The sequence below is a fragment of the Bidens hawaiensis genome, unplaced genomic scaffold (genome assembly GCF_021521415.1).
Source record: "Bidens hawaiensis isolate Kalapana, Puna unplaced genomic scaffold, B.hawaiensis_p1.1 tig00017038_1, whole genome shotgun sequence".
Taxonomy (NCBI): Eukaryota; Viridiplantae; Streptophyta; class Magnoliopsida; order Asterales; family Asteraceae; genus Bidens; species Bidens hawaiensis.
Genome location: NW_027492578.1, coordinates 317,685 through 345,169, shown reverse-complemented (window position 1 = coordinate 345,169; position 27,485 = coordinate 317,685). Strand labels below are relative to the sequence as shown.

Below are 27,485 nucleotides of genomic sequence, written 5' to 3'. Positions count from 1 at the left end.
GGACCTAAATTTAGATTTTGAGTATTCTTTAAACGATTATGAATTCATGAGTAGAACTTTTATACTTGAGTTCACTTTGCTTAATGGTTTGTTTATGAACATATTGTTGTTAGAGCTTTTAAGACCCCCTTGACAAGGATACACCATTGATGCATGTTTTAGGATTTCAACTACGATACGTTTTTCAAGCTTTTTTCATATGTCGATTTTGGGGTTTGAGTTATTTCATTTGTGTATATTGCATATTAACTCATTAATTTTATGTTAATATTGTGCATCTATACTTTCAGATAAATCACACATGGCGACTAAATCAAGGTTTAATTATTGGAAGGTGTAATATACTTTGAGACGTCTTTATTTTGTAAATGTGTCATCCTGAATTTTGTCATACACGTAAAACCACAACGTTTGGGTTACATTAGAGAATGTATACGGTTTGTTAGTGAAAAAAGAAAATTAACAAGTTGGGACTTGGGACGAATTTATGAGAATTAAAGTTTGTGTCAGTTCTATCAACTGTCGAGTAGAGATTATACACCATTTCATATGCTCTCATAAGCAATATTCGCATATACATGTGTAACAAATTTTACAATAATATTTGATGAAGTTGTTTATTTATACAATTTATTTGTTATCAAATCACCTTTTTATTGCAAATTTTCCTTTTTAGAGTGATGGCTTAAGACTTGAGCTCTTATGATTTCAAGTTTGAAATCTAACGTAAATAGAGATCTTATAATTCGTTTGAAACCTGACATAAGTGAGCTTTTTTACCGTGGTGTTTCCTTCTTGTTCTTAGGTATGTCAGTATGAACGGTTAATATTCCCGTCGCGGTATGGGGTACTTTCAACCAGGGATGTTCACAAGCCGAGCCGAATCGAACGAGGGCTTGCTCGTTGCTTGGCTCATTTTAAATCGAACTGAGCCAATCGGCTCAAAATCGAACCGAGCCAATATCGAACCAAGTATTTTCCGAGCGGTAACGAGCGAGTTTGGAGCATTAATTTTTTTTTCTTTTGTTTTTCATTGTAAATTCTATTATAATAAATAAGTTTGAAGTTGATTATGATGTGCATGAAAATAAATTAGTAGTTTTAAAAAAACTAGTAGTAGCTTGCAATTTTTGATAAAATTGAAGTTTAAAATTTGATAAAATGTAATAAAACAATTAATAATTAAAAATAATTATTTATATATATATACTCAAATATATAACTTATTTTTATAATTATCTTTAATATTGTAATATTAAAAACTAAATATAATTATTTTTATATTTAAAGTATTAGAAAATATTCAATAATTAAAAGATATATTTAATATTCAGCTTTTCAATATCGAAGATAATTATTAAAACAATATATATATATTTACGAGTACCCAATTATATATAAAATGTATTAAAAATATTCGGGTCGAACCAAACCGAGCGGGCCTTTGCTTATTGCTTGGCTTATTTACAAATCGAACCGAGCGGAGCGGCTCGTTTACAATCGAGAAAACGACGAGTGAGCATTTTCCAGTGAGGAGTGAGTTGGAGCGAAATCCTGCTTTCAAACTCAAGGAGTTTAATTTGCATATGCAATCAATGGCCCAGCTGTCACGGCATCTTATCTGTAATACTGACTGCCTATACAATTCAATCTGAGAGAGGAGATGCCGGAGAGCAATGGTAGGGCGGTGGTGGTCGGAGGCAGCATAGCCGGAGTATCCGCCGTCCACGCTCTGTTATCGGCGGGATGGGAGGTGGTGGTGCTGGAGAAAACCACCGGTCCTCCCACCGGAAGTCCCACTGGCGCCGGACTAGGCCTTGATCCTTTATCCCAATCAATTATCAAGTCATGGCTTCCACTTCAACAAGCCGATGATAATATTCTCAACACTCACACCTTACCCCTCACTATCGACCAGGTATTCATTTCCATGTTCCAATTTGATCATAAACTCTGATTTAGTAAATAAACTAGAAACTAAGGGTGACTTGAACCTGACACCGAAAAGAAAATGATTTTGGGTCGGCTGAACGACCCGCTTTCTTAAACAGAAAAATGGGTCAACCCGAGCACAATCTGTTAAATAGTGGGTTGAAGTGTTGAATTGTTAACCCGTTTAAGAATTTAGAGAGGTTAATATTTTGATTTTAAAGATGACAAGTGTTAAATTTTAAACTTTAAATATTTTGATGTTTAAATTTTCATATAACTATTAACTTTTAAAGTTAAAATTAGTTTTCTTTTTAAACTTTTCTTTACCTACTCAGCTACTCTTCACTTCGAGCATTTCTAATGTATATTCTCCGATTATTCCTATTCGATTATTCTAATCACGAGTTAAATATGTAAACCCATGTTGTTAATTGGGAATGAGAGATAAATATACAAAAACAATTAAAAATATCACAAATTACAAAAATGTTTTATAAGAATCGGAGTAATTAATTGTTTAACTTGTTACTCATATTCGTAAATGAATGTAAAATGGGTCGACCCGAAGCATGAACTGAACACGAAACAAATTATGGGTCGACACGACACGATTGACACCCCTAGTAGAATCCTTAAAACCTTTCCAGTGGCTTAACAAAACAAAACCTTAATAACATGTTCTCTAGTAGATTTGAATCACATCTAAAGCAATTAATTGTCTCACACGTGTATGGCGCCTAATAATTCAGTTTTCGTAATTTAACCTCAGAACCAAGCTACTGATGCAGAGAAGAAAATTAGTATAACACTGACTAGAGATGAGAGCTTTAATTTTAGGGCTGCGTATTGGTCGGATCTGCATAATCTGTTATATAATGCACTACCTCCGGATATATTCTTATGGGGACATGTATTCCAGTCGTTTCGTGTATCAGATGACAACAAGTCTGTTATAGTTCAATGTAAAGTTGCTCAATCAGGCAAGATGGTTGAGTTTGCAGGTGATTTATTAGTTGCAGCAGATGGTTGTTTGTCTTCGATTCGCCAAGCTTTCCTTCCTGACCTTAAATTAAGGTTTGAAGGACACTAACAATGTATTAGTTTCGTTAATCAATTTGTTTAGCTAAAGTTAAGAATGATATGATATAGGTACTCGGGATACTGTGCTTGGAGAGGAGTGTTGGATGTTTCTAGTGATGAAAAGTCGGATATTTATGCAGGCCTGCAAAGGGTTTATCAAGATTTAGGCAGGTGTTTGTACTTCGATTTAGGTTCTGGAACGCATTCTGTTTTTTATGAGCTATTGAACAAGAAGATCAATTGGATATGGTACATTAATCAACCCGAGCCACAACTTAAGGTGGTTGATTAGCTTACAATTTACGATCCTTTTTTTTTTTTTTTTTGCATAAAGTATTGATCTTCCCGTTTGATTATTGAAATTCTTAGGGGAATTCTGTAACTATGAAAGTAAGCAACGATATGATCAAGAAAATGCAGGATGAAGCAGAGAAAACATGGGTTCCTGAACTTGTAAGAGTCATAAAAGAAACCAAAGAACCGTTTTTGAATGTGATATACGATTGTGATCCTCTGCACCGGATTGTTTGGGACCGCATGGTGCTTATTGGAGACGCGGCTCATCCAACAACGCCACACGGTGTGAGGAGCACAAACATGTCGATCTTGGATGCATGGGTTCTTGGTCAATGTCTCAAGAAATCTGGGGTGGAAAATTTAGGCGAGGGTTTGGAGGAATATCAGTCTATTCGGGTGCCTGTTACATCAAAGCAAGTTTTGCATGCGAGAATGATGGGTCGGATGAAACAGGGTCTGGTTTTGGCAGATGGGAAAGTATTTGATCCCGAAACTGCTACTCCAGAAGAATGTAAAGATCTTCAACAGAAATATATGCCTGAATTCAGTGACGTGCCTATAGTGTTAAAGGATGACGGGTACAAGTAAATATTACTCCAGGGTTTGTGAATATCTTGTATGATTAATAAAGTAGTCAATAACATCTGCCAAGTTCATGTTTGTTTGGTGATTAAAGCCTGTATATTTGCCACACTATGGATACACCAATAATGAATGAGGATGATTGATAATGTTACTATTGTTTACATCCATAGAGTTATTTAAGGTACAACTATAGATACACCAATAATGATACACAAACACAAGGTCACGTATCATACGAAGCATACGACATGGTGAAAATTGTAGTACTAGCCACATGACTTTGTTAGTGATCAACTTAACTTATATCAGTTTTGTGTTAGTGTACCACATCATGCGGGACATTTGGTGACACAGACTCATATGACTCACAAAACATTAAGATACCATTGAACATGTTATATGAAACGTGTGACCATTTTCCTCTTGTCATATGATGAGGCTGTTCTAAATTTGGTTATTGAGCGTTGACGCATTGTAAAAAAATTGAAAACCGGTTTGGTGGAACCTGGTTTAGACCAAAATTGAATTATAGTGTTTAAATTGGTTTTGTAATCCTATATAAAGAAACCAATTTGAAGTTGGTCAGTCTTGAATTAAAATGGTTTCAAACGGCGCCCCCCCCCCCCCCCCCCCTAATATACTGGTTTTAACCCAAACCGATTTGAGCATAAACCCAATGTTAACTAGATTTAACTGGTTTCAAATTAAGTTGTTTTGTGCCAAGATCTTGATTTACACGCTTTGATCAAAAGACAGGGTGAAAAACATGTGACAGTGGTCATATGACGTTAACAAACAATGAATGATGAATAAACCTCACTTAACTATTTATACTAATAATACTTGCCTAAATAAAATGTATTATTTATTTATTTATTTATTTATTTATTTATAAAATAGCTTCAGAACTCGTGTGATACATGAAATGTTTAAAAGAAAATACAATTATACTATATAATTTAATGATTAAATAAATTAAAAAAACTATATTTTATCGAATTAAATGGTTTTATATATTAAAATTATATTTTCTAATGGAATATTTATACGAATACGTGGTGTATTCTTACGAAATTTTTTCATAATCACAAAAAAGACACGCATAATGATTTTATGAGTTGTAATTGTATATATATTTTTTTATAGAATAGCGAATTTTAACAAAAATGATAAGATGTTTATTATGAATGACATAAAAAAAGAACATCATATATCAAATTAGTATGAATAAAACACGCTTTTGTATTACAGTTTCAAAAGAGATTGATGAAAACTCCATCGATCCATGGAGGTTGAATGAATATGTAAGAATAAAATTGCTATGCATTCATAACTATTTCTTATCTTTATTTTCTTTTACCTATAAATATCGTTTATTAGATTTAACCACATTCATCTTCTACACACCAAAAAATGTATATAAATTATGGGAAAAGTTAAAATACAAAAGGAGATAAAAATGAGAAGGGTGAGAAGGATTTGTGATCACACAAAAAACCTCTTAAAAAGTTCCAAAAAATTACTAAAAAAATCATAACTAAAAATATAAATGAAAAATAAAAAAAAATAAAAAAATAAAAACAAAAATGGTTCCCTCGTCATTCTCGTTCCCAAAAAAAAAACCCGAAAAGAGACAATACAGAGACAAAAGACACAATGATAAAAAAGAACAAAAGGAACAATTATAACTAAAAAAGGACACAATAAATCACAAAATATAACACAATGTTGACTAATATAACACAATATCAAAAAAAAAAAGACACAATGTCAAGGAAAAAAATACACAATCAACGACGAAATTGAACACTCAACACAATGATCAACAAAAAGACACAATGATCTTTTTTCCCTCAACATTGTTTTTTATTTTTTAAGAACGAGAAAGATGGTGGAAACATTTTTGTGTTTTTACTTTTTTGTTTTTTTATTAAATTTTGAGTTATGATTATTTATTTATTTATTTTTATTTTTTTGAATGGTTTTTTTTTGTGTGGCTATAAATCCTTTTCATCCTTCTCATTTTTGTCTCCCTTTGTAGAATAACTTGACCCTATAAATTAATAAATGAAAAAAGGCATATCTCATTTAATTAAAGATATAAATATTTGATTATATTAATATAAATACTCTAATATTTCTAATCCTTATAATTTAAGTAGTTTGTTATTTGATTAAAAGATGAGTTGACATGTTTTTATTACACCGACATAAACATGTTTTCATTAAAAATAAATAAAAGAATAGTTTGAGCGGAAAATTTATGCTATGAACGAATCTTCAAGTAACATGCGTCCCCAGTAATTTTCTTTTATTATAATATAGGTAGATTTAAGGACAAGAGAAAATTTATTAATTAGAATATTTTTTTGATATTTGAGATTTTATAACTTAATAATAAATAAATTCATTTATATAAATCTTATTATTTTCAGATGAAAAAATTCTATTTGTATACCTGTGGTTTGCTGCTTCCATCAATTTGTATACAAATTCGAAACCTTTAACACTTTGAATACTTATTAATTCCAATTGTATCCATTTGTATACAAGTTCCAAACAGAGTTAACCAATGCCGTTAAAACCTCCCCCACATGAGGGGTATTTTTGTCTATTCAAATATAAAATAAATCCAAATTTTATATCAGATTAATTCAATAATTTAAGCCAATTACAAAAATACACTGTTTAATTTATTTTATTTTATTATTATTATTATTATTCCCAAACAACAACAATTAAACCTTATGACCTAATTTTGATTTTTAATGATACTAGAGAAAGATGATACATTGTATGAAAATGATAATGTCTTTATGCTACTGTTAGTGAAAGTAGGGATGAGCAAAAATCGGTATGGTACCGATTGGTACCGGTACCGATTTGGTACCGTTGGTACCGATTAGGTTTTGAGTTTTCGGGACCAGTACGATACCAGTACCGGTACGGTACGGTACCGGTATTTCCCGAATTTTACCTTAAATACTGGTACCGTCCCGGTACCGAACCGAACATTTCGGTACCGGTACCAAAAATTTACGATTTTCGGGATCAGGATTTTCGGTGCCGGTACTGAACTCATCCCTAAGTGAAAGTCCATTGTGATTGCAGGTACCTAATGGTACACCGTTAGTGAATGTTCAAATTTCAATGTGTAAGCCTGCTCCATTTTTTCAGTTTAGTCTACTGTGTAGTGTATAAAAAAACTGACATCATGTATGAAAATCTGACAATATATTCCTACAATATATGATCCGCTACAATATATATCGCAATCTGCTGCAATATATTGGTCACAGTTATGTTGAAGTCAAAAATCTAAACTTAACATTTTGATAGATGTTTGAATGGGTAATTAGATCAATAATTGAATAGTTTAACCAACAGGTCAAATGTTGATCATGAACATGTGAAGCTTAATTATACCACATTTATGTGTTTTCAATTTGTGTTTAAATTATATCGCCTCCTTTCTATACAAATAAATTATGTTCCATTTAAATCTTGTAAACACAGTTTGACTATTGTCTAACTATTATAGAAAGTCAACTACTGCTATTTTCTTTGAGTTAACCTAATTACAACATTATATGCAGGATAGTAAACTAACTGAACGAAAACGAGCATGTTCGTAGGTGTGTATTTAACTTTTAGTGAAAACGAACACTTAATCGAACAAAATTTTGTGTTCATGTACGCTTGTTTTAAAATTAAACATGTTCTTGTTCGTTTAAAAAAATAAACATATTCATGTTCGTTTATGTTCTTTTAAAAATGAATGGTTTAAAGCATAAACAGTTTTATTGGAATAGACGAAAATATCCCTCATGTGGGGGAGGTTTTAACGGTTTCGTTAACTCCGTTTGAAACTTGTATACAAATGGATACAATTGGAATAATATGTATTCAAAGGTTTCGAATTTGTATACCAACGAATCAAAACACCAAACCCCACATGTATACAAACATAATTTTTTTTGTTTTCAGATTTCTCCATTTTTTGAGGGTAATACAAAAAATGGTAATGACGTGGGCAAGAAGGGAAATGAAATAACCAAGAAATTTCTTCCGGCTTTCTCCACCATCATACGAAACTCATCTTGTCTCCCAGAAGGACGACTTTTTATTTTTATTTTTATTTTTATTTTTATTTCATCCAAATCCAATTCCATGGGCTCCAGAACTAGTCGAATCGGGTCGGATCCACCCTCAAGATTGAAGCGAACCAAGCGGATGCTATCTTCTCTACTACTATGCGGCCGCACATCCTCCAACTCCACCTCTCAACCTTCTGTCTTGGAGGTCAGTATGCTGTTTCAGATTGAACCTTTATTATTTCAAACTCTGTTGCTGATTATTGATTTGTTACTTAGATCTGTTCGATGGTTGTTTTTAGGGTTTATGTTATATTTTAATTGTATCAAGCTTTTTTCGATCAACGATTGATTAAAATGGAAATTACTTTGGGGCTTTTGTTGCTAGGCTCAAGTTTTCGGTGGTGATGGTGATTATATATTATTACTACTAACAAACTGACGCGCGCAACGGTCATTAAAGGATTAGATAAATTCTTGTTAAATAAAAGGATTAGTTTTGCTGTAGTTGGTTTGAGATTGTTTATGTAAAACGGATAACTTGATCCTTAATAACTCGATAAACATAAGCGGAATCTGTTTATCTGGACATTAAAGAACATATTGCTGTGATTAATCAAAATATCAGTTTCACAAGGATCATTCGAACTTTGTTAATAACTATGATTTCCGATTTTTTTGGGTAAAATAATTAAGAATCCAGAATTCGGAACTCAGAAATATAGAAGACTGATTAGGGTGATAACTGATTATACCTTCAAAATATCAGTTTCACATGTCCCTAATTTTGTAGCGGTGGGTTTTTTAGCTTTGACTCATACGGTGAAAAAAGGAACAAACTGTTTTTAACTACTTTTTTGGACATCTTAGAAATACAAGGCACTTAAGAACTTTAGTAAGTAGTGAAAAATAGAGGGTCAGACTAGAAACAATGAAACCGATAATTCTTAGTTACTTTTACGTCTTCTTGACTTGTGTAGTTGTGTGACTCTTCTGTTAGATTGCCACTCGAGTCAGTATAAGGTTGCCATCATCATAAGGGTATGGTTCTAGTTTCGTTTATTGGTTATGACTCACATCAGCAGCATACGGGTATGGTTCCAATATCTTATTGCTCTATAACTGTTTATTCTATGGCCCAAAGTTACTTTTTTTCTGTACATGAATCAAGTAGATTGACTAACCTTGTGTTTGACCATTTGATATCTTTGACATTTCATTTCATCCACCACTTGCAGTTGGAATCACCAATCAACTCCATAGAAAACCTTCCTCCTGCTAGTGTTGAGTCCATAAGTTCTGCAGGTGTGTCTTCTTCATTCTTCGGTTCTGAGGCCGTATGCACCAGCTCCAAATCTTCAGAGTCAGAACCTGAAGGGTCTGAAAGTCATACAACTGAAGAACCCGTGTTGGGTAATCACAGGTCGGACCAGGTTTCTGGGGTGGGCCCACAAAGTGTAGTGAATGAAGGTAGGCCCATGAGCTCTTCCACCAATGTTACTCAAGAAAATCTTGATTCTGATGTAAGTTCAGGGCAGAATCATGATGATGTAAGCCCTAGAAGTGTGGATTCCAATACACGGGCTTTGTTGGTTCTATCTGATTCGTTTCTAAGTCTTCGGATGTTTGGAAGCAGTATAACAACTTCTGGTACAGGAATACTAGTTGTGGAATCAGGGAGTTTATCTCCTGATGTGTTTTCCAGTGGCGTTTCTGATGCTAATAGTCGTGAAGCAAGAAGGAATGCCAGTGGGCTTAGTGGGCTTTTTGGGCCTGTTTCATCTAGACGCAGGTATAGAAGGGAAAGTAATTTTCCTTCACTTTTAACTAATCTTGATGATTTTGAATCGCGCGATCGGTGGCTTCTTGATATTAATGATGATGATCATCATCATGGGCATGGGCATGGTTATTATAGAGGTTATGGTAGAAATGAAGAGAGAAGGCACTTTAGATCACAGGTACGCGTTTTGTCATTGTTGAGGGATATTTTAACTATTAAACTACAGTCAATGAGTTCCATATTTCCCGAGTCAAACTTTTCAGTCTTTACATTTGTTTTGGAGTTTGAGTACAGTACATATTGGAATTACGTTTTCTTTGTCGTATACTTTATCTACTTTGCTTTTGAAGAATAAATTCTCTTAAAATCTCATTTAACTCATTTCTTGAAAAGTGTAGTCAATTTAGGTTAAAATGTCACAATTTGGTAAGTTGTCAAATCTTCAAAAACCAAATATCACTTCTCAACTCTCTCCAACAACCACGATTATTGAGGAAATAAAGAAACCTTAAAAGTTTCCTTATAACATTCATGTCATGTATGTGAGAGTATTCTGTTAGTCCGTTACAAGTTTAATCTTTAGGACTCGGTTCTATGTGTGTAGATGTCAGAAAGAGGTTTAGGTGATGTTGATGAAGAAGCTAGGTTGTGTGCATCCGGGCTGCACTGTGATGGAACATGCTCATGTGTCTCGTCTTTCATGGGTGAAGAGCCTGCTGGTACACTTGGAACCATATCTCGTGTGGTTTTGCTTGCGCAGGCTTTGTCTGAGGTATTTTCATAATATTTGAATATAAAGCTGTTTGTTATTCAATATTAATTTGAAAACGCTTTGGTTAGGTATTGGAAGAAATTCACAGGCAGCCTCTATCATTGTCAATGCCAATGCTCTCACTACCTGCACCAGAGTCTGTTGTAGATTCTTTTCTTCTTAAAAGTCACAAGAAGATGGATGCATCTGAAACTGGCCCAAATTATGTGCAACAGTAAGTCCTTCAAATGGTCAATAATTTGACACAGAACACAGTTAGTAGTATTATAGGTTGATGTATAATGAAATCAATTGTGGAACAGGTGCTACATTTGTCTGGTTGATTACGAGGAGGGAGATAAAATTAGGGTTCTTCCATGCCAACATGAATATCATGCCCCTTGTGTCGATAAATGGCTTAAAGAAGTCAACAGGTATGTATCATTACAATACCTATTTAACTAATAGGCATTCAAGTTATTTTATATCACTTGTTACGCGTGAACATACTTTCTGATGCAACTTATGTTCTTTTTGTTTGTTTCAGCGTGTGCCCGGTATGTAGGTGCAATGTTTGTGACACGCATGCAGAAACCCAGCCTTCGGTTTCAACTTCAGAACTCCCAGCTTGATGATGCGATTGTATATATACATATAGATATTTATGCTCATGTTGACACAAACATAGTATGTAAATAGGCAAGAAGACATAGATGCATGTCTAAATTGAATGTTATCTTGTTTTATCTAGCTCACCAGTTATCTAACTAATTATCGTAAATAAAACTTTATTTTCCAATACTCTCGTCTGATTATGATTATCTTACCTCTTTTTCTTACAAGTTTCATAATGTTTCTGTAGTCAGATGTTTTGAGGCAATGATAAATTACACTTTAGGATAAACAAGTACCGAATAAACAAAGAAATGAAACACCGAATACGAAAAGCACTCTAAAAGATTCACATTTTTAAAAGAAACCAGTTCTACCTATTACAAGAAAACAGAGAACCATTGTCCAAACACAATTAGTTGCAAATACAAAATTACGATTTCGCCCTCCCAAGCTGCAAGAAACACCACTCCTACTGTAACACCCTTCCTTTTGCTCAATCCCCTTGCCAAGATCTTCAAGAACAAAAGTAGAGTTCTTTTCATTGCTGCTAAACAAAGCACACCACAAGTAAGGGCCTTTTTGACCTTTCCCACGCACAATCCCGATGCCAACTTCAGTATGTGTCTTATTGTGTATAACCGAAAGATTTTTGTTGCTGTGAATGAGTACCCGTGAGAAGGCTTCCGAGGGATCTAAATGCTTTTGTTGACAGCCAACAATGAGTCCCGAGATTGTGCCAAATGTAGGAAGCTCAACCCCACAATTTGGTGAAAAGATCTCGGTGAAGTCGTTTTCTGGTGGGTTACAGTTGAGTGTGTTATTTTGACTGCAGTTGCCTCTGCATTCTTTTATGTACTGTAAGGCTATGCAGCCGAGGCCAGGGCTGTTGTTTAGCAGTGAAAGCTTTTTTGACGTTCGATTTTTGTTGATAATGTCGACGAGATCATTTGCTTGATTTTCTGTAATTCATAACACAAATTGATCAAAATCTAATGTCTTTTTGTTAAATAGTCGGTTTTACAAGATTTCCAGATGAACCGAAGAAAATGCACAATCTTGGGTTTTTCAAGCCTCATAAGTTTAATTTGAAACACACTACTAAGTGCTGATATCATTTAGTTTATCTCTATTTTGGACTCATTTTATCTTGTTGTAAACCTCTGTTTGTAGAGAACACAAATATATAAATTGTTAATTATATATCTTATATTTTCCTGTACCTCTACATTCCAAAGTCTATAGTTAACAATTTTCTAAAAAAAATTCAAAAGCAAATAATATGAAAACCAAACAGCTGAAATAGCACAGTTCAGCTTCTGTTTTTCTGGGATACATGAGCTTTTCATAGGACAAAATCTACAACCATTAGTGTCTAATTTCAAGCAGAAAATCTGAAACCTAAGTTCACAAGAAAAAAATAACACAGTCATAGAAACAAGTACCATGATTGTTGGAGCAAACAGAAGTAGGTGCAAGTAGCAGTAGAGCAATTATCCACCAGAAACAACAAATCTTGTTGCTGGCCATTTTCAAAAATTGTAGCAAAACCCTAATCAGCCCAGGTTTGAAGAAAAAAACTTAGAAAAGAGAAGTAATAATAATAATTCAAGAAAAGGGGGCAGAAAGTGATGTTCATTGCTGGGTAAATAAAAAAAAAAGACATGATGGGAGAGGGTTTTTAGGACAAAAATGGGACAGATGTGGGTCCCAGTTAGCCGTTGTACCATGCTGGATTGTGTTTTAAAATTTGGAGCTGAGCCAGGCTATAGGTAACGACCAACACTAGCTAAATTTCGGGTTAGATCTTGTGAGGGTTAAACCCAGAATATGACATATAAGTGGGGCTCAAATTTTTAGGGTAAAAAAAAATAAACCCTTAGGTGAACTTAAGGTAAAACTCCTAACTACCTCACCGAAGTAATAGCTGTGGTAGCACACCTACTAGTCTTGTCTTCGACTACAATTTCATGAGTTTAGTTTGTGATAGAAAATCATAACTAGTATTAGAGATGCTTATGCTTAGTTCAACTTCAGCATAGTTGCTATCCAGTGTTGATAAGGTATTTACCTGTTTTTCATTGTATCTTGGAGTGTGATTTATCACAAACCCAAGACACGTTGTTCTATTGAACGGTGGGAACATAATTGTTATAGGGATTACTCATCTAAAAACAATATGTTGGAGTTTTAATTGCGTTTATTGTTGCCTTTAGCTATTATTTAGAACCTCGTAATCAACAATAAACCAATTCAAGTTGTAAGGAAAGAAATACATCTTGTAAAGAAGGATGAGATAATAAATAATAAATGATATACTTATATATAAAAAATACGTGAGATAACTTTTCTAACATGCCAGCTACTTATTAGAAGATACAAATATAAACCATAATAAATCATATATATTGAAGACACATTTGAGTAGTTGGTTTTTTAATTGGTTAGATTCATAGCATGTTAACTTTGAGTCTTTTAGGAGAGAAAGACCGCATGTTTTGTGCTAGTTTTACAAATACCTCTTTATATTCTTTACAAATACCCTACGACTTATCACAAGTCACGTCATATGAGTACACCAATAGAGTAATAGTTGAGCAATATCCTATTGTAGAAAACATGGTAAATATCTAATTATGTAACTCATTTGGTTGAAGGGTCGTTGAAGTTATGTTGAATGACCCTGTTGGGAGTCTAATGTCAAATGCTCATTTCGGGCTCTTACACATTGTGACTATTAATTAATATCTTTCAATAAAACACAAGCAAAAGGTTATCTTATTATATATCCAAGTTAGATTTATAAATTTTGTATTTTGTTGGAAGAATCCTTGTGTTTCTTGAAAATTTTAAAATGTATCCGTTTTGTTTCTAACAATAAAGAAAAACAAACCTTGTATGAAAACTAAAAAGATAATTAGAATAATAACAAATGAATGTTGCAACGGTTAAAATCATTTACTCATTTTGTGTGAACCAACCTTGACAAACCCCGTTTACCACTCCCAATTATTCATACAATCCTATGAATGCGTCCTAGAGCACCCATGACAACAAACATTCACAAGACTAAAGGGTATGGTTCATCTGAACCATTCCCTCTCATTCACCACGTCAACTTTGCCCCCCCTGATTTTCCATCATTCTTCACAATTTGATTATTTAATATTATAAACAACTAGTTTTTGTGTATATCATACACGTGATAATTCAAATTATAAAATTATAAGTAAAACAAATAATTACATAGCGTATATGAAAAAAAATGCATTACATCTATGCTTATATCTATACAATGTGTACATAAATTGATTTTATTTATATCACAAAATGATTTTTTTAAATGAACTTAATAAAAAAAATGTCCATGTAAAATTATGCCCGAGAATGCTTCTTTCTATTGAAAAATTCCTTCTCCGGTGTCATATATGTATAATTGAAAGAATTTTAGTTATGAACCAATTTCGAAAATAAGACTTCTCATACGATTGTAGTTATAACCACTCATGCTAAATACAAAAGAGGCGTTACCTTTATTGATATATTTATCAATTTACCACTCATCAAAGGAAAGTAGGACATTAAATTGTATCAATGGATGTTCTTCAAAAACTATGTTTTTCTGAGCTAAACCATAAAAAAGATTTTGATAAGTTTCGGAGAGCTTCTTGACAACATAAAAAATAGTATGTTAACCAATTCAATTTTGTGAATATTTTGTTTCTTTTGAGCATAGTTTTGCATGTCATGCTTCCCATACAACGCTTTGATCACCATTAAAGGAAAAATTAATGTTGACATAAATATTTCAAATTTGATAAAAGTTAAAAGCATTGATAGGCATGGGGGTGACATGTCGAAAGTGTTCACAATATTTTCTTAAATTTTAATAGTTGAGAGAAAAATAGTCAATTTGTCAAATCCTGAACCTTTTGATTATTTCAAAAAATGCCCTTAAAAATAAACTTGAAACCCGAATCATGTTTAAAATTCTAACTTTCATATTTTTTACATTTTAAAGTCAATACTTTGAACTCATAACAATTTGACAATAAATCTATTTTGCATTCTCAAACTTTTAAAAATACTCAAAATTTTCATTTTTGACCCGTAACAAATTTTGACATAAATATTGTTAACTTGTACCAATCAATCTATTTACCAACTTTTGACCCATAAAATCAAATTTAACTTCCATAAAAAACCTGAAACAATTTTCAGTTGAGAAACATGATTTGTTGTTGATTTTTGGAATTCACCAAGTATTTTGAAATATATAGTAAAATAATATGTTAATATTTATATTTATAAAAATATATAGATATTATATAAATATAGTGTAAAAGGAAAGTAAATAATTATTGATTTATTACATATATTAGGGTATATTAGTTTTGGAGGAAAAAAATTTATGAGAATTAACCAAAAATGACAAATGTCCCCGTTTATTTTACTTTATTAGATAGAATAGGTAAATAGATTGAATATATATATATATATATATGATTGGCTACTGATGGTCCACTGATGTGCGTAACCACCATCAGTGGCCTCATGTCATTGGTGAAATGAGATTTTTTTTGGTCTAAACTGTTACGTCTGCATCATCTTATATTCTAAATTTCTTAAAAAAAATTCTTTTTTTCTTTTTCAACAATAAACCTCATAACAAGTTTTGTAAGAGTGAAGTTTACTCCAACCACGTATTTCAAACAACACTAAAAAAAACTCATCCAAAAAAAAGGCATAATAGTTAACCAACTGTGATAAAAGAAAATATAAAAATAACCAAAAAAATAATAATTTAAAATCACCACAACTTTTAGTTGGACATATAACATACATACACTAATTAAAAATTAAATTTACTTATATATATATATAGGTTTGGATCAAATATAAATGAAATTAAGGTGTTAATTATGATAATTAAGTAGAGTAATTATATATAAAAGTAAAGTAATTATGTAATTACATCATAAAGTAATTATGTAATTACTGAATGATAAATTACTCTACTTAATTCTTACAATTAACAAGTTAATTTTATTTATACATTAACTTTTCCAATAAACAACAGAAAAATGAAGTTTAAGATTTGAAAATTTTGTTTTTTCTTACAAATACTTTAAATAATACAAAAAGTAAGTCTTTTTCATAACAAGTTGACTAAAAAGTTAATGACATCGGTCATCTTGGCTGCTTTGATCCTACTTTCGGTAGCCGACTGACTTCTTCTTCTGCTGTTTCTTTGAATCTTCAGACTTTATTGGCTTTCAGACATACCGCTCATATACATATAATATAATAATTATTACAGTTTTTGATCTGAACAAGATCCATTCGTCACAAATCTTGTCTCTGTTGTATTCATCAGGTTTGATCTTTTCTGATCATTAATCAGTTACATGATCCTGTGTTTTCATTTTTGCTTGCTTTTACTTTTACTTAGCATAACCCTTAATCTGTTTGTGGGTTTATCTTCAAATCCTAATTTGTCTATCTTGATTGATTTTTTGTTATTAGATCCTTATTTGAAATATTTTGTACTTGGTTATAAACTTTAGGGGGTGTTTGGATTTGTGTTTTATGATTGATTATAGCTTCCATCATAATCAGGAAATAAAGTGGAGTTTTATTTATGCTTTTATCATAATCTTGATATTAGTATTATTAGATAATAATCATTGGTCAAGTATTAGTATTAGTATGAGTTAAGATTTGTGGCCAAGTTATTAGCCTGAGATAATTGTAGATTAAGAAAGATTAGAAATAAGATAGCAGTAAGAATATATTTACCTTTAACGCCCAACTTGTCCTGCAGACATCCAAGTTCAAGTATTTATTTAGGATATATTATACGGAGATGGGACATGGGCATATATAGTGATATAGCTCATTGCGCACCGACATGATTAGACATGCCATTGGATAGGTGGATTAGACATGACATGATCGGTGATAGGAGTTCTTGGAGACGTAGGATAAAGGTTGTCGACCTTTAGTGGAGTGTATAGAGTTGTCCCAGCCTTTTCTTGGGTCCTTATCCCTAGTTCGGTCTTAGCTTTAGTTTGGTTACCTTAGCCTTAGATTAATTTTAGTTCCTTTTGTGTTGTGCCATACTCTATGTTATCTAGATAATATGCTTTACATGTCCAAAGCATGTTTTTGACTTTTTGGAGCCGAGGGTCTCAACGGGTGCAACCTCTCTATCATCCAGGATAGAGGAAAGGTTTGCGCCATCATACCCTTCCCAGACTTTACCATTTTACGGGATATGTTTGTTTTGTTTATGTAAATTTTCTCAAGCTATCCATTTAATCAGACACTCAAAACCGAATCATCTTAAATGCGCATGCAACCGCCTCCTCAGAGCTTAGAGAGCTCCTTCTCTACATGTTTCTTAATCATCGCACGCTATTTACTCTTTTTGTCTTAAATTTTTCTTTCAGCGTGACTCCAAGATTATCGATCTCAGCATATTCTAAAATGGGCCTGAAGAACAACTCCCATTTTCAGCCACCCAATTATTTCCACAGGCTTTCAAAGGCGTTACAGTTTGCATTTTCCGAATGGATGCTAATGCTCTTATTATTCATTGATGCATGCTTCACATACTTGATTGCTAAATTTGCATCATACTGTCAACTTCAACATCCATGCGTACTATGCTCAAGACATGATCATGTTCTAGCCAAGGACAAAACTGGAATTTATTGGGATTCAATCTGTAATCATCACAAATCTGAGATTTCTTCTCTGGTTCTTTCCAATGTTAACGAAAAAATGGGATCTGCTAATTTAATACATTCTCATGTTTCTGAATCTTTGATCATAAATGACGAGCATACCAAGAATGAAAAGAACATTTTTGTGGACGAGTCTCTCGAATCTTGTAAATCTTTACATATTGAAAAGAATATAACTACTCATTCACCGGAGTTTGAATGTCAGAAAGATGATGTTAATTCTAGCAATGAGTTAGAACTCCCGGTTTCTGATATTGTTCCCGAGGTTCATTTGAAGTCTGATTCTCAATTTGAAATTTCTGATATTCGCAATGATTCTGAAACCGTCTCGACACGTGATATAGATGAAGTTAAGTGTCAGAATGAAGAAATTAAGGAAGATGTGTCTCGGATTAATGAACCAGTCTCATTTGATGAGGTTTTGTCGTCCAACAATGCCAAAAGTCTTGCGGATGACTTTCTAGAGTCAAGTAAGCTCACTCTCCTCTTTAGAGGCATATTGTGAAAGTAATTATTTGATTATTATGCTTCTAGTTATCCCATTATTGAGGGTCGAATACTAAACTAGTTTTTGACAATTAACTTCATTAAAGCTGCAACATAACTAATTATCGACTGGTGAAATATAATTCCAGTTATTCCTTCTAACCTGATCTATCTCACAAGATGTATTTTATCTTGGAATAGTTTCATAATATCCATGCAAAGCATACGAAATATCATATGTATCAAAATCTAATTCTTAATATCACATTATCACATATATCCATACAAAACTTGTCAAAATCATATAAATATTCAAACCAGAGATATCATATATATCACTCTAAAATGATCAAAATGTCAATTTTATAAAAACAATTCATATTTTGACCATTTTACCCTTAATTTCTTAAAACTTTTAAAGTACATTTTTACCCATTTTTAAGTAATCTTTTTACTGCTTTTTTAATTTTTGACTTTTTTTAATAAACATTTAAACAGCAATTTTGTACTGCTTTTTCAACCAAGCCAAAAATATAGACCGAGGACCAGACACGCTATGCCTCGTTTTATTTTTTTTCAAAAATATGTCCAATTAGTTTTTTAATATAAACTACAACAGTTATATAAAAAAAAATTGGATGTTCAATTGAGTTAATTAGAAAAAATAGTAAAAATCTCTCTGAAAATCGAGTCAGTTGGAATAGCATTAAGAAATAGTGTTGTCAGAAATGGCGAGTGGAAAAAGAAAAGAAAAAAAAAAGTAAAAGGATGAGTTAAAAAAATAGGTAAAATTACAACTTTTGGTTATAAAAAGTTAACGGTAAAATGGTCGTATTATGAATTATTTTTCTATTAAATATGTTAAAATGGATATATATGCTATTTAGATTATTTTAGAGGGATATACATGATATTAAGAATTTTGTTTGATATACATGACAACTTCTTTGCCCAATTTTCTGTCTTTCTAATTTTATAAACAATAAACGAGTTAAATATGATTACCAGAACTATATTATTATAAGTGGAGTGATTTCTTTAAATAAAATATCATATGCATTAAGATAGACTTGGGTGATTTCAAAGTTTAGTGTTAACTATGAAATACGAAAACCGAAGCTGACCCCAAAATAAAATGTCAAACCCATTAAAATAATCTAAACAGGTTGCTAATAGTTTTTTTTGTGTTGCTGTCAATCCTCCAATAATAAATGAAGTGATCAAAGAGCCTGCAACTACAAATGGCCACCAAACATCAAACCAGTTGGATCTCGGCGATGCATATAAGCTTGCTATCAGCACTAAAGGAAGACAACTCTCCGGGAAGCTTCTAGACCAGAAATCATTCAACAATTCTTCATCAAGAATCAGTGACGATTTAAAGATATTATTATCAAACAGATCCAACGACAGTTTAATAAGCCCGAAATTAATCAGCCCCAAAGTATCGTTCAACAGCGATGAATTAACAAGTTTGCAGTTCCTTCAAAGTAGATTCTCTTTGGAAAGAAACGAGTCTAATATCTCGTTAGACGGAAGTGTTGTGAGTGAGATTGAAGGAGAAGGCGTGGTTGATAGATTAAGAAGACAAGTTGAACATGATAAGAAGCTTATGGGTGTTTTATATAAAGAGTTGGAAGAAGAAAGAAACGCGTCGGCTGTAGCTACAAATCAAGCAATGGCTATGATTACTAGATTACAGGAAGAAAAGGCTGCACTTTATACAGAAGCTTTACAATCTTTAAGGATGATGGAAGAGCAAGCTGAATATGATAATGAAGCGTTACAGAAGGCGAATGATATTATCGAAGAAAAAGATAAACAGATTCGAGAGTTGGAAGAGTTGTTTAGAAAGACAACTGAAGATGTTAGAGAATGAACCCACAATATGGTAATAATATTATTATTATTTTTGAAGGTAAATTTTTTTATCTTGCTAATTTAACCCTTGGATAAAAGGGAATATAGAATGGATTGATACATGATGTATAGGTTTGATGAGGTTTTTTAAGGTTTGGTTATATATGCTAGGAGTGTGGTTAAGTGATATAAGCTTTGTTCCATTTGTGTGTTTTTTATGGTTTTTGGTCAGTAATTTTCGAAATATGTAAAGACTAATGATCTTGAGATGTATACTATACTCTTTATTTTGTGTTTTTTAAAGTTTATGAATAAATTTGATTCATTAAAGAAGACAATTTACAGTTGTGTCTTATAATGGCAAGTTTGTGTATCACAGAGATTAAGACACAAGTCTTGCAGATCTGCATAGTAGTTTAGGTGCATTTAATAATATTAATGGCCATGTGATTCACATTCATGTGACCCTCACATAGTCTCATATGGTGCACATGACTTCACTCATCCAAAACTAGGCCCGTCTAAACCGCTCGACGCTCGAACTCGTTCGTTGCTCGCTCGGAAAATGCTTGCTCGTTTTTTCGCTCTATTGTAAACGAGCCGCTCTGCTCGGTTCGGTTTGTAAACGAGCAAAGCACGAGCAAAGGTCTGCTCGGTTGGGTTGGGTTCGGTTCGGCTCGAATATTTTTAATTTATTCTATATATAATTATATATGAACAAACATATAAATATATAGACAACACGCATAAAATATAAGTATACAGTTTTTTAAACCTTTAAAAATTTTTCCTATTCCGTCAATTTTATAGTTTTATTAGTTCGATTTAAGTTTTCAGAATACTAAAAGTTTGTTTACATGTTCTTTATATCTCACTACAAACTTCTTTCTCCTAAAAATTTACAACTTATTATACGTTTGTCTAAAAACCATTAATTTGTTTACAAAATATATTATTTACAACCTTCAAACTTGTTTCTTATTGAAAATTTTAAAGTGAAAAAGAAATAAAAAAAATGCTCTAATTCGCTCGATGCTCGATCGAAAAATGCTCGGTTCGATTTTGGCTCGTTTTGTTTTTCGCTTGGTTCGAATTTCAGCCGTTCGGTTCGGTTCAGTTGTAAACGAGCAAGCCTTCACTCGGTTTGGCTCGGCTAGTGAACAGCCCTATCCAAAACCAATAATATGCACTTATTTAACTTACTATTATGTGTAAGATGGACATGGATGAGTACAGGAAAACTAATAAAAACATAGGAAAATTTTCGTTTAGGATCTTTCTATAAAATGCAACTATTATAATTTATAATAACTTTTTCTATTAAAATAAGAATCTGCTTCTAAAATGAAGCAAATTTAGTGATTTTATGTATTAAAGTTACACTTTAAACGGCTATGGGCTTGTTTAGCACTTGGATGACCTTTTCGGCGGAACTATTTCAAGTCTATATCACTTGTTTGGCAATGAAACATCATGATCCTAGTCAACTTGTTTGTACGTACAATCAATGCATCATTAGACACTTGAACAAACAAACATACACAGTAAAGTTTCACACCTAAGGTAGGGTCTGGGAAGAGTGAGATGTTGCAGTCGAAGGAGACCCTTGACTCAACAAACTATTTTTACATAAAAAAGCATAAAGTCAAGATACATAGACACGACCGAAACAAATCTATACTCCTCCCTAAAAAATCCAACCATTATCCTACGGTTTTAAGAACTATTCCTGATCATGTAGTGTACCAAATTATGCCTAAAATGCTCCTCTAATGCTAGTTTCAAACTCCACTGCAAGGGTTGTGTGTCACATGTCTCCTCTGCACATGTCTAAACCATTTCAATTTTTCTTCCCTTATCTTATCCAAAATGCATGTCGCCCCGGTTTGTGTGCCACATATCCACCTAAGCATCCTCATCTATGCCACATCCGACATTCTCTTTTGTGTCTTCATGATTGCCAACATATCCACCGAAGCATCCTCTTGTCACACAAAAATCATGTGCCTGCTCTCCACTTGCTCCAACTTGCCTGAACATGGTGCACCACATCATTGTCATTGTCCTATCACTTTGGAAGAAGAACGATGCTAAATACTTGAATTTGGTTGTCTGCGAGACAACTCGGCATTCAATAGTAACTAGAGTGTCCTCGCCTTTTGCATCATTAAAGTTACAAAACAAATATTCAGTTTTCCACCGACGTATGTGTTGGGTTTCAGTTGTTATCAGTTAAAATTTTGTTTATTAAAACCGGTTCAATAAACGTGATAAATAATAATTAATCTTATTAATTAATAATTATACGCAACGGAAAGTATACAATTAATCAGCACCGAAACTAAACCCGACAGGATCAGGTTACAGACAATACGAGTTCGAGTCAACAATAAATATATTATTATAACTAACGATATATTTAAGTTTACCTCGGTTAATAATTAACCGGTTGAGATACCGAAGGCTAACGAACCGAGCTAGGGGACACAACGAGATCAACGACCAACGGCAGCGGTGTACGGTGGCAACCCGGCAGCGGTGATGGAATCCGAACAGTGGCTGGAACAGCGGCGGCTTGCGGCAGTGGACAGCAGCGGCTGTGCGGCGGCGGCTGGGCACGGCGTTCAGCGGCGGGTGTCCGGTGGCAGCGGATGTCCGGCAGTGGCGGTAGACCGGCGGTGAAGGTGACTGGCGGTCAGGGTATAGGAGGAAGAAGATGGACTTGTTAGGATTCAGGTTTTTAGGTTATAAAATATCATGTATTTATATAACACTTCAATTAGGTTTAACTAATCTAATTAGTTATAAACACAATAGACCAATAAGTCCACCTCTTGCTCCAAAGCCCGTTCCATGTAATCTTTATCTCGTTAAAGTGTCTAACCCGGTTAACTAACTTAAGCGAGTTTATGGTTCGATACCTCACGGTGTAACTCTCACGGTCATAACTCGGTTGGCCGTATTGACTTACCCAAACCTGTCCATAATTCCAACAGTATGCGCATGCAGTTACGCTCTAAGGCTCGCCACTCCTCTAGTTACACTGCCACCAACACAATATCATTAGACACATTCTGTTAGGTCAAAATGTGATTGTTGATTCCTTTAACAACTCCCATAAGTAAAAGATATATAAGTACACAACAAATATATTGCCTGCTCAAAAATCAAAACCCATACATTTGTTATTTATGCAATGTTTTGGACTTTTGGCCAACTGGAGGAACTGATTTCCTTCTTGATGAGCATCTTTTCCTACTTTTTTTTTATATATAAATCTCATTTATAATAACATCATATGTACAAACTTGTCAACTTGATGTCCATTTTCCTTTGTAAATCACAATCTTCAAAGTCTTAATTAATCCCTCAAACTACGACAAATTTGATCATCTACCGAAGCAAAAAAGACCAAAAAGTGAAAAAAAAAATCAAAGACCTACGCCTCGATGATTACCAACTTCCACTTGTTACCATAACAATTATGATCAGGATAGATTTATGTTTGACCTAAAACTCAAAAACTCGCATCTCAATCATCCCTTCATTTCTCTTTGGCGAATACCAAGCCACCACTTTCCCGGACCCAAGGTACCTCATCGAGTAATTCAAGCTGTATATTGTATCCTCTATGTGCGGGCCACGCTCTCCGTTCGATGAACCAAATGAAACCTTTGAATTCACCCTAAACACAATGGGCCCTGCAATCTGCAGAAAGATAAATATAAACAAAGTCAAACAAGAACTACCTTTTCAATCCGAATTTGATAACCGTTTTCTCATAAGACTGATAAAAAGGACTTCAAAATAGATTATTCGATATTAGTTTTGGGTCAAAGATATTATATTACCTGCTGTTGTAGGATCAGATTCAGTTGGGGTGAAACCGAAGAAGATTTTAACGTGTTTGAAAATCCATTGACTAAAGCCGAAGCCGATGACACATCCAAACGAGCATCAACTCGAGTGAGATCACCATACGGTTTTCTAAAGTTTCCGTGCTGAAAAGCAAAGCAAATTGACCCAAATAAATTTGCACCAAACCGGCTTCTAGACCCACCAGCCCATGTCTCACAGGTGCTGCCTGCCATTTAAAGTTAGTCAGTCCAAACAGTAACGAGGACATCGTTTAACAGTACACATCAACTAGAATACAAATATTTACCAAAAATTCCAGATATTGTAGCATGTGGTTCCTTCATACGAATATCATAAGCTGTGTTGCGAAACTCACCCCCTTCTCTTTTTACTAAGACCAAATCATCTTTTGTTTCGGGTTTTCTCCATATATCTTTACTTTTTTCATATGAAAAGGCGGCTTTTGCACACACTCCCGGGCTCAAAGAGGCTGGTGGTTGACCATTCTCAAGGTCAACTGCCTTAACCAGACCACCATTTTTATGGATGCCAACACGATACCTTAAGCCTGATTCAGAAACAAGAGACAAACAGTCCAATGATATCGATTCTGGCATTTCCCAATATTTACCATTACGGTCCACAAAAAGCTCGGGCCAAGCAGCTTCTAAAGTGATGTCATGATAGGGAAGCTACATTTTAAATAACAATTAGTGATCAATAAATCTTTCTTATTGAAAAAAGAGTGAAAATGAAACTTTGACTTGCCTTATGAAGAAGAACGGCTTTGGTGCGTTGATTCTTGTTTCGAAAATCTTTTTCAATGTTTAGCAATACAGAAGTTGATTCACTTAAATTCAGGTGAGAACATAAGCCAATTGAATAGAATGATTTGTCAAGAAACTTCTTGGCAACATGTTTAAATTTAGAAACCGTTGAATCCACTCTAAAAGCTCCTGCTTTAATCGAAGATAATAACTTTATTGGACGAATTTGCCCAACCAGTCCAACCCACCTGCATGATAAAGATCAACAACATAGCAGCCTATATGCTTCAAATTTTGGATATAATTTGACCATTAGAAGTCAATTTATGAAGTCCTGAATTTAGGGGTGCTAAACGGGTCGTGTTAGCGGGTTGGCAGACCTGACACAAACTTGAAAATTTGACACAAACCTGAACCCAAAAACCATGCAAGACATGGGAGCCCGAACACGACATGTTTGACCGAATTTTTTTTTTCATATATTAATACTTTAAACTTACGAGTTTACACAAAGAAATACTAATTTATATAAAACACTTATATTTTAATTATAAAATCATATGTCAATTTCCTTTTTAGTTTAATTTTCCAACTTATTTATTTAATTATATGAAACATATTTAAAAAAAATTAAAAAAAAAATAATAAAAGGGTTAAACGGGTCAACCTGTGAACCTGTCGGGTTGACCAGAACCTGAACCATTTAGTTAAAAAGATCGACCCGAAGCTGACCTGGAGCCGCTGATACTAACTAAACCCAAACCCGCAAACACGACCTTAAATTCACACCCCTAATCCTGATAATTTTAGTAAATATAAGCTGATTTAACCTTAAATATCATCTTAATACATACAACTACTGATGTTTTTTTTAAATATCATCTTAATACTACTGATACCATGGAATTCATGAATTGCACTGATAACAGCATTATATCATTCTTCTCAAAAGTCAAAATCAACATTAACAACCACAACAAAGTGTCAAATTACCAGCTTTCTGCAGGCTGTTTCAACCACAGAGTCTGAAGAGATAAAGAGCCTGTATCCTTTAGTGTTGAAGAAGCAGATAAAGGTGGAGCATAAGAGGGTATTACACCCAACGGAAACCCATGTCCCAAAAGCGATAATTGTTGCACTCTGAGCAGTTTGCTGGCAGTTGATCCGTCTAACGGAGTTGGCTCACCGGGAATTGATCGTGCACAGCCGTAAAGGGTTTGTGGGGTGGCTATGTTTACATCATAAAATGCTGCATCCATTGATGTTTTGAGGTTAGCCATTGTTTTGTTTTGCTCTGAAAAAAGAGATGAACCAAAATGAACAGATTTCGACCGAACAACATTGATTTCAGTTCAGCTGTGTTTATATCACGGTATAAATTTTATTAAAAACAAAGTTGTTTTGAAAATAGTATAATGTGACGAACATGATTCCAACCGAACAACATCGATGCTGGTAATGGTGTTATTGGAACTATGACCGGTATTTGTTTTTATCGTTTTTCGATCGATGTAAAACACTTGTCGATATTTTATTAGGCCTATCACGACTTTATAGTTTAGGATTTGTCTTTCGTTTGTTATAACAAATGTTGATACCATACCGAATCAAATTAATACTGACTGAGTGACGGAGCCAGGAATTTTTTCCTGTGGGCTCGGGATTTTTCGGTACTCGAATTTTTTTTCGTCGTCAAAGTTTCGAGCCTGATGGGTCGGTCAGTCATTTGGCCAAATAAACAAAACACAGTATCGCTATTATAACAAATTCCCAATATAACACAAAAACGGCGACAAACTAGCTGAAGAAAACTGTATCATTTGCTCTCGCTAAAATTCAACTTTTTGTTTCTTCGATGGGGAATGGTGAAATGTTTCCGGAGACTTCGTGATATTGGGTTCATTCATTGAAAAAGAATATGCTCGCTCGTTAAATCATACCTATAAGTTATACATAAAACCGAAAATTGACCGGGTTCGGCCGAACCCGGTAAGATTTATGTGACTCCGCCACTGTACTGATTGAATTCACGACGGATCGATAGAGGAAATCCAACTACTTTATATAAAGAGATGGATTTGGTCAAAATTACCCATTACCAAATTTAACCCTTTATTACAATTGTTAAGATCACACGCTTATAGAGTTATATGAGCACCAAAGTGCCTTTGGTCTAGTGATATTAAGATGTTGGATAAACTTTGTTTTTTCAAGTGACGAGAGATCAAATTAGACGGGTAAGAAAGAAAAGTTATTAAAAGAAGAATAGAGTTATATGAGCTAGGTTTATCGACGTTTAACTCTTTATTGAAAAAAATGTAGCTCGTATACGAACTTAACAATTGTAAAATGAACAATTAAAAATAAATTAATCAACCAATCAAAATTATGTGAATTAAAGAAGATATAAAAATGGTAAATCAAAATGAATATCAAGTCATTACAAATCAATATTTTAGAATTGCATAATTCTAAACTGTTTAAAGATTTATATATAGACAAATCAAGCTTACCTTTGATTACTAAATTGTTATTTCTACGTTTGGTAGTTTAATGTGAGTCATGTGACAGTTTTAGTTTATAAAAAGAAGTTTTATTGTCTTTAACTGATAAAAGAAATTAAAAAGAGCA

The 27,485-nt window shown here is 33.4% G+C and overlaps 5 protein-coding genes across 6 annotated transcripts; 3 read left to right on the top strand and 2 right to left on the bottom strand.

Annotated features, from left to right (window-relative positions):
- The first annotated feature begins 1,587 nt into the window (after window positions 1-1,587).
- LOC143552806 (uncharacterized) lies at window positions 1,588-3,897 on the top strand. The gene is made up of 4 exons (XM_077042941.1): window positions 1,588-1,918; window positions 2,702-3,006; window positions 3,082-3,292; window positions 3,382-3,897. The coding sequence occupies exons 1-4, from the start codon at window positions 1,664-1,666 to the stop codon at window positions 3,895-3,897; spliced, it is 1,287 nt and encodes a 428-aa protein (XP_076899056.1). The 5' UTR covers window positions 1,588-1,663.
- A 4,978-nt stretch (window positions 3,898-8,875) lies between these two features.
- Window positions 8,876-11,301, top strand: LOC143552791 (uncharacterized). Of its 2 annotated transcripts, XM_077042933.1 has the most exons (6): window positions 8,878-9,080; window positions 9,227-9,949; window positions 10,376-10,543; window positions 10,612-10,757; window positions 10,846-10,956; window positions 11,070-11,301. In XM_077042933.1, the coding sequence occupies exons 1-6, from the start codon at window positions 9,057-9,059 to the stop codon at window positions 11,152-11,154; spliced, it is 1,257 nt and encodes a 418-aa protein (XP_076899048.1). In that variant the 5' UTR covers window positions 8,878-9,056; the 3' UTR covers window positions 11,155-11,301. The 2 variants fall into 2 exon arrangements, with proteins under 2 accessions (XP_076899047.1, XP_076899048.1); XM_077042932.1 differs by having other exon boundaries at window positions 8,876-9,949.
- A 175-nt stretch (window positions 11,302-11,476) lies between these two features.
- LOC143552805 (uncharacterized) lies at window positions 11,477-12,664 on the bottom strand. Its single transcript, XM_077042940.1, has 2 exons — window positions 12,580-12,664; window positions 11,477-12,096 (listed from the first exon to the last, which is right to left on the bottom strand). The coding sequence occupies exons 1-2, from the start codon at window positions 12,662-12,664 to the stop codon at window positions 11,492-11,494; spliced, it is 690 nt and encodes a 229-aa protein (XP_076899055.1). The 3' UTR covers window positions 11,477-11,491.
- Window positions 12,665-17,623: 4,959 nt separating this feature from the next.
- LOC143552804 (putative myosin-binding protein 5) lies at window positions 17,624-20,248 on the top strand. Its single transcript, XM_077042939.1, has 2 exons — window positions 17,624-18,353; window positions 19,587-20,248. Exons 1-2 carry the CDS (start codon window positions 17,624-17,626, stop codon window positions 20,246-20,248), a joined length of 1,392 nt encoding a protein of 463 aa, XP_076899054.1.
- A 3,478-nt stretch (window positions 20,249-23,726) lies between these two features.
- LOC143552790 (protein TRIGALACTOSYLDIACYLGLYCEROL 4, chloroplastic-like) lies at window positions 23,727-26,140 on the bottom strand. The gene is made up of 5 exons (XM_077042930.1): window positions 25,848-26,140; window positions 24,856-25,102; window positions 24,395-24,779; window positions 24,081-24,313; window positions 23,727-23,937 (listed from the first exon to the last, which is right to left on the bottom strand). Exons 1-5 carry the CDS (start codon window positions 26,132-26,134, stop codon window positions 23,740-23,742), a joined length of 1,350 nt encoding a protein of 449 aa, XP_076899045.1. The 5' UTR covers window positions 26,135-26,140; the 3' UTR covers window positions 23,727-23,739.
- Window positions 26,141-27,485: the final 1,345 nt, after the last annotated feature.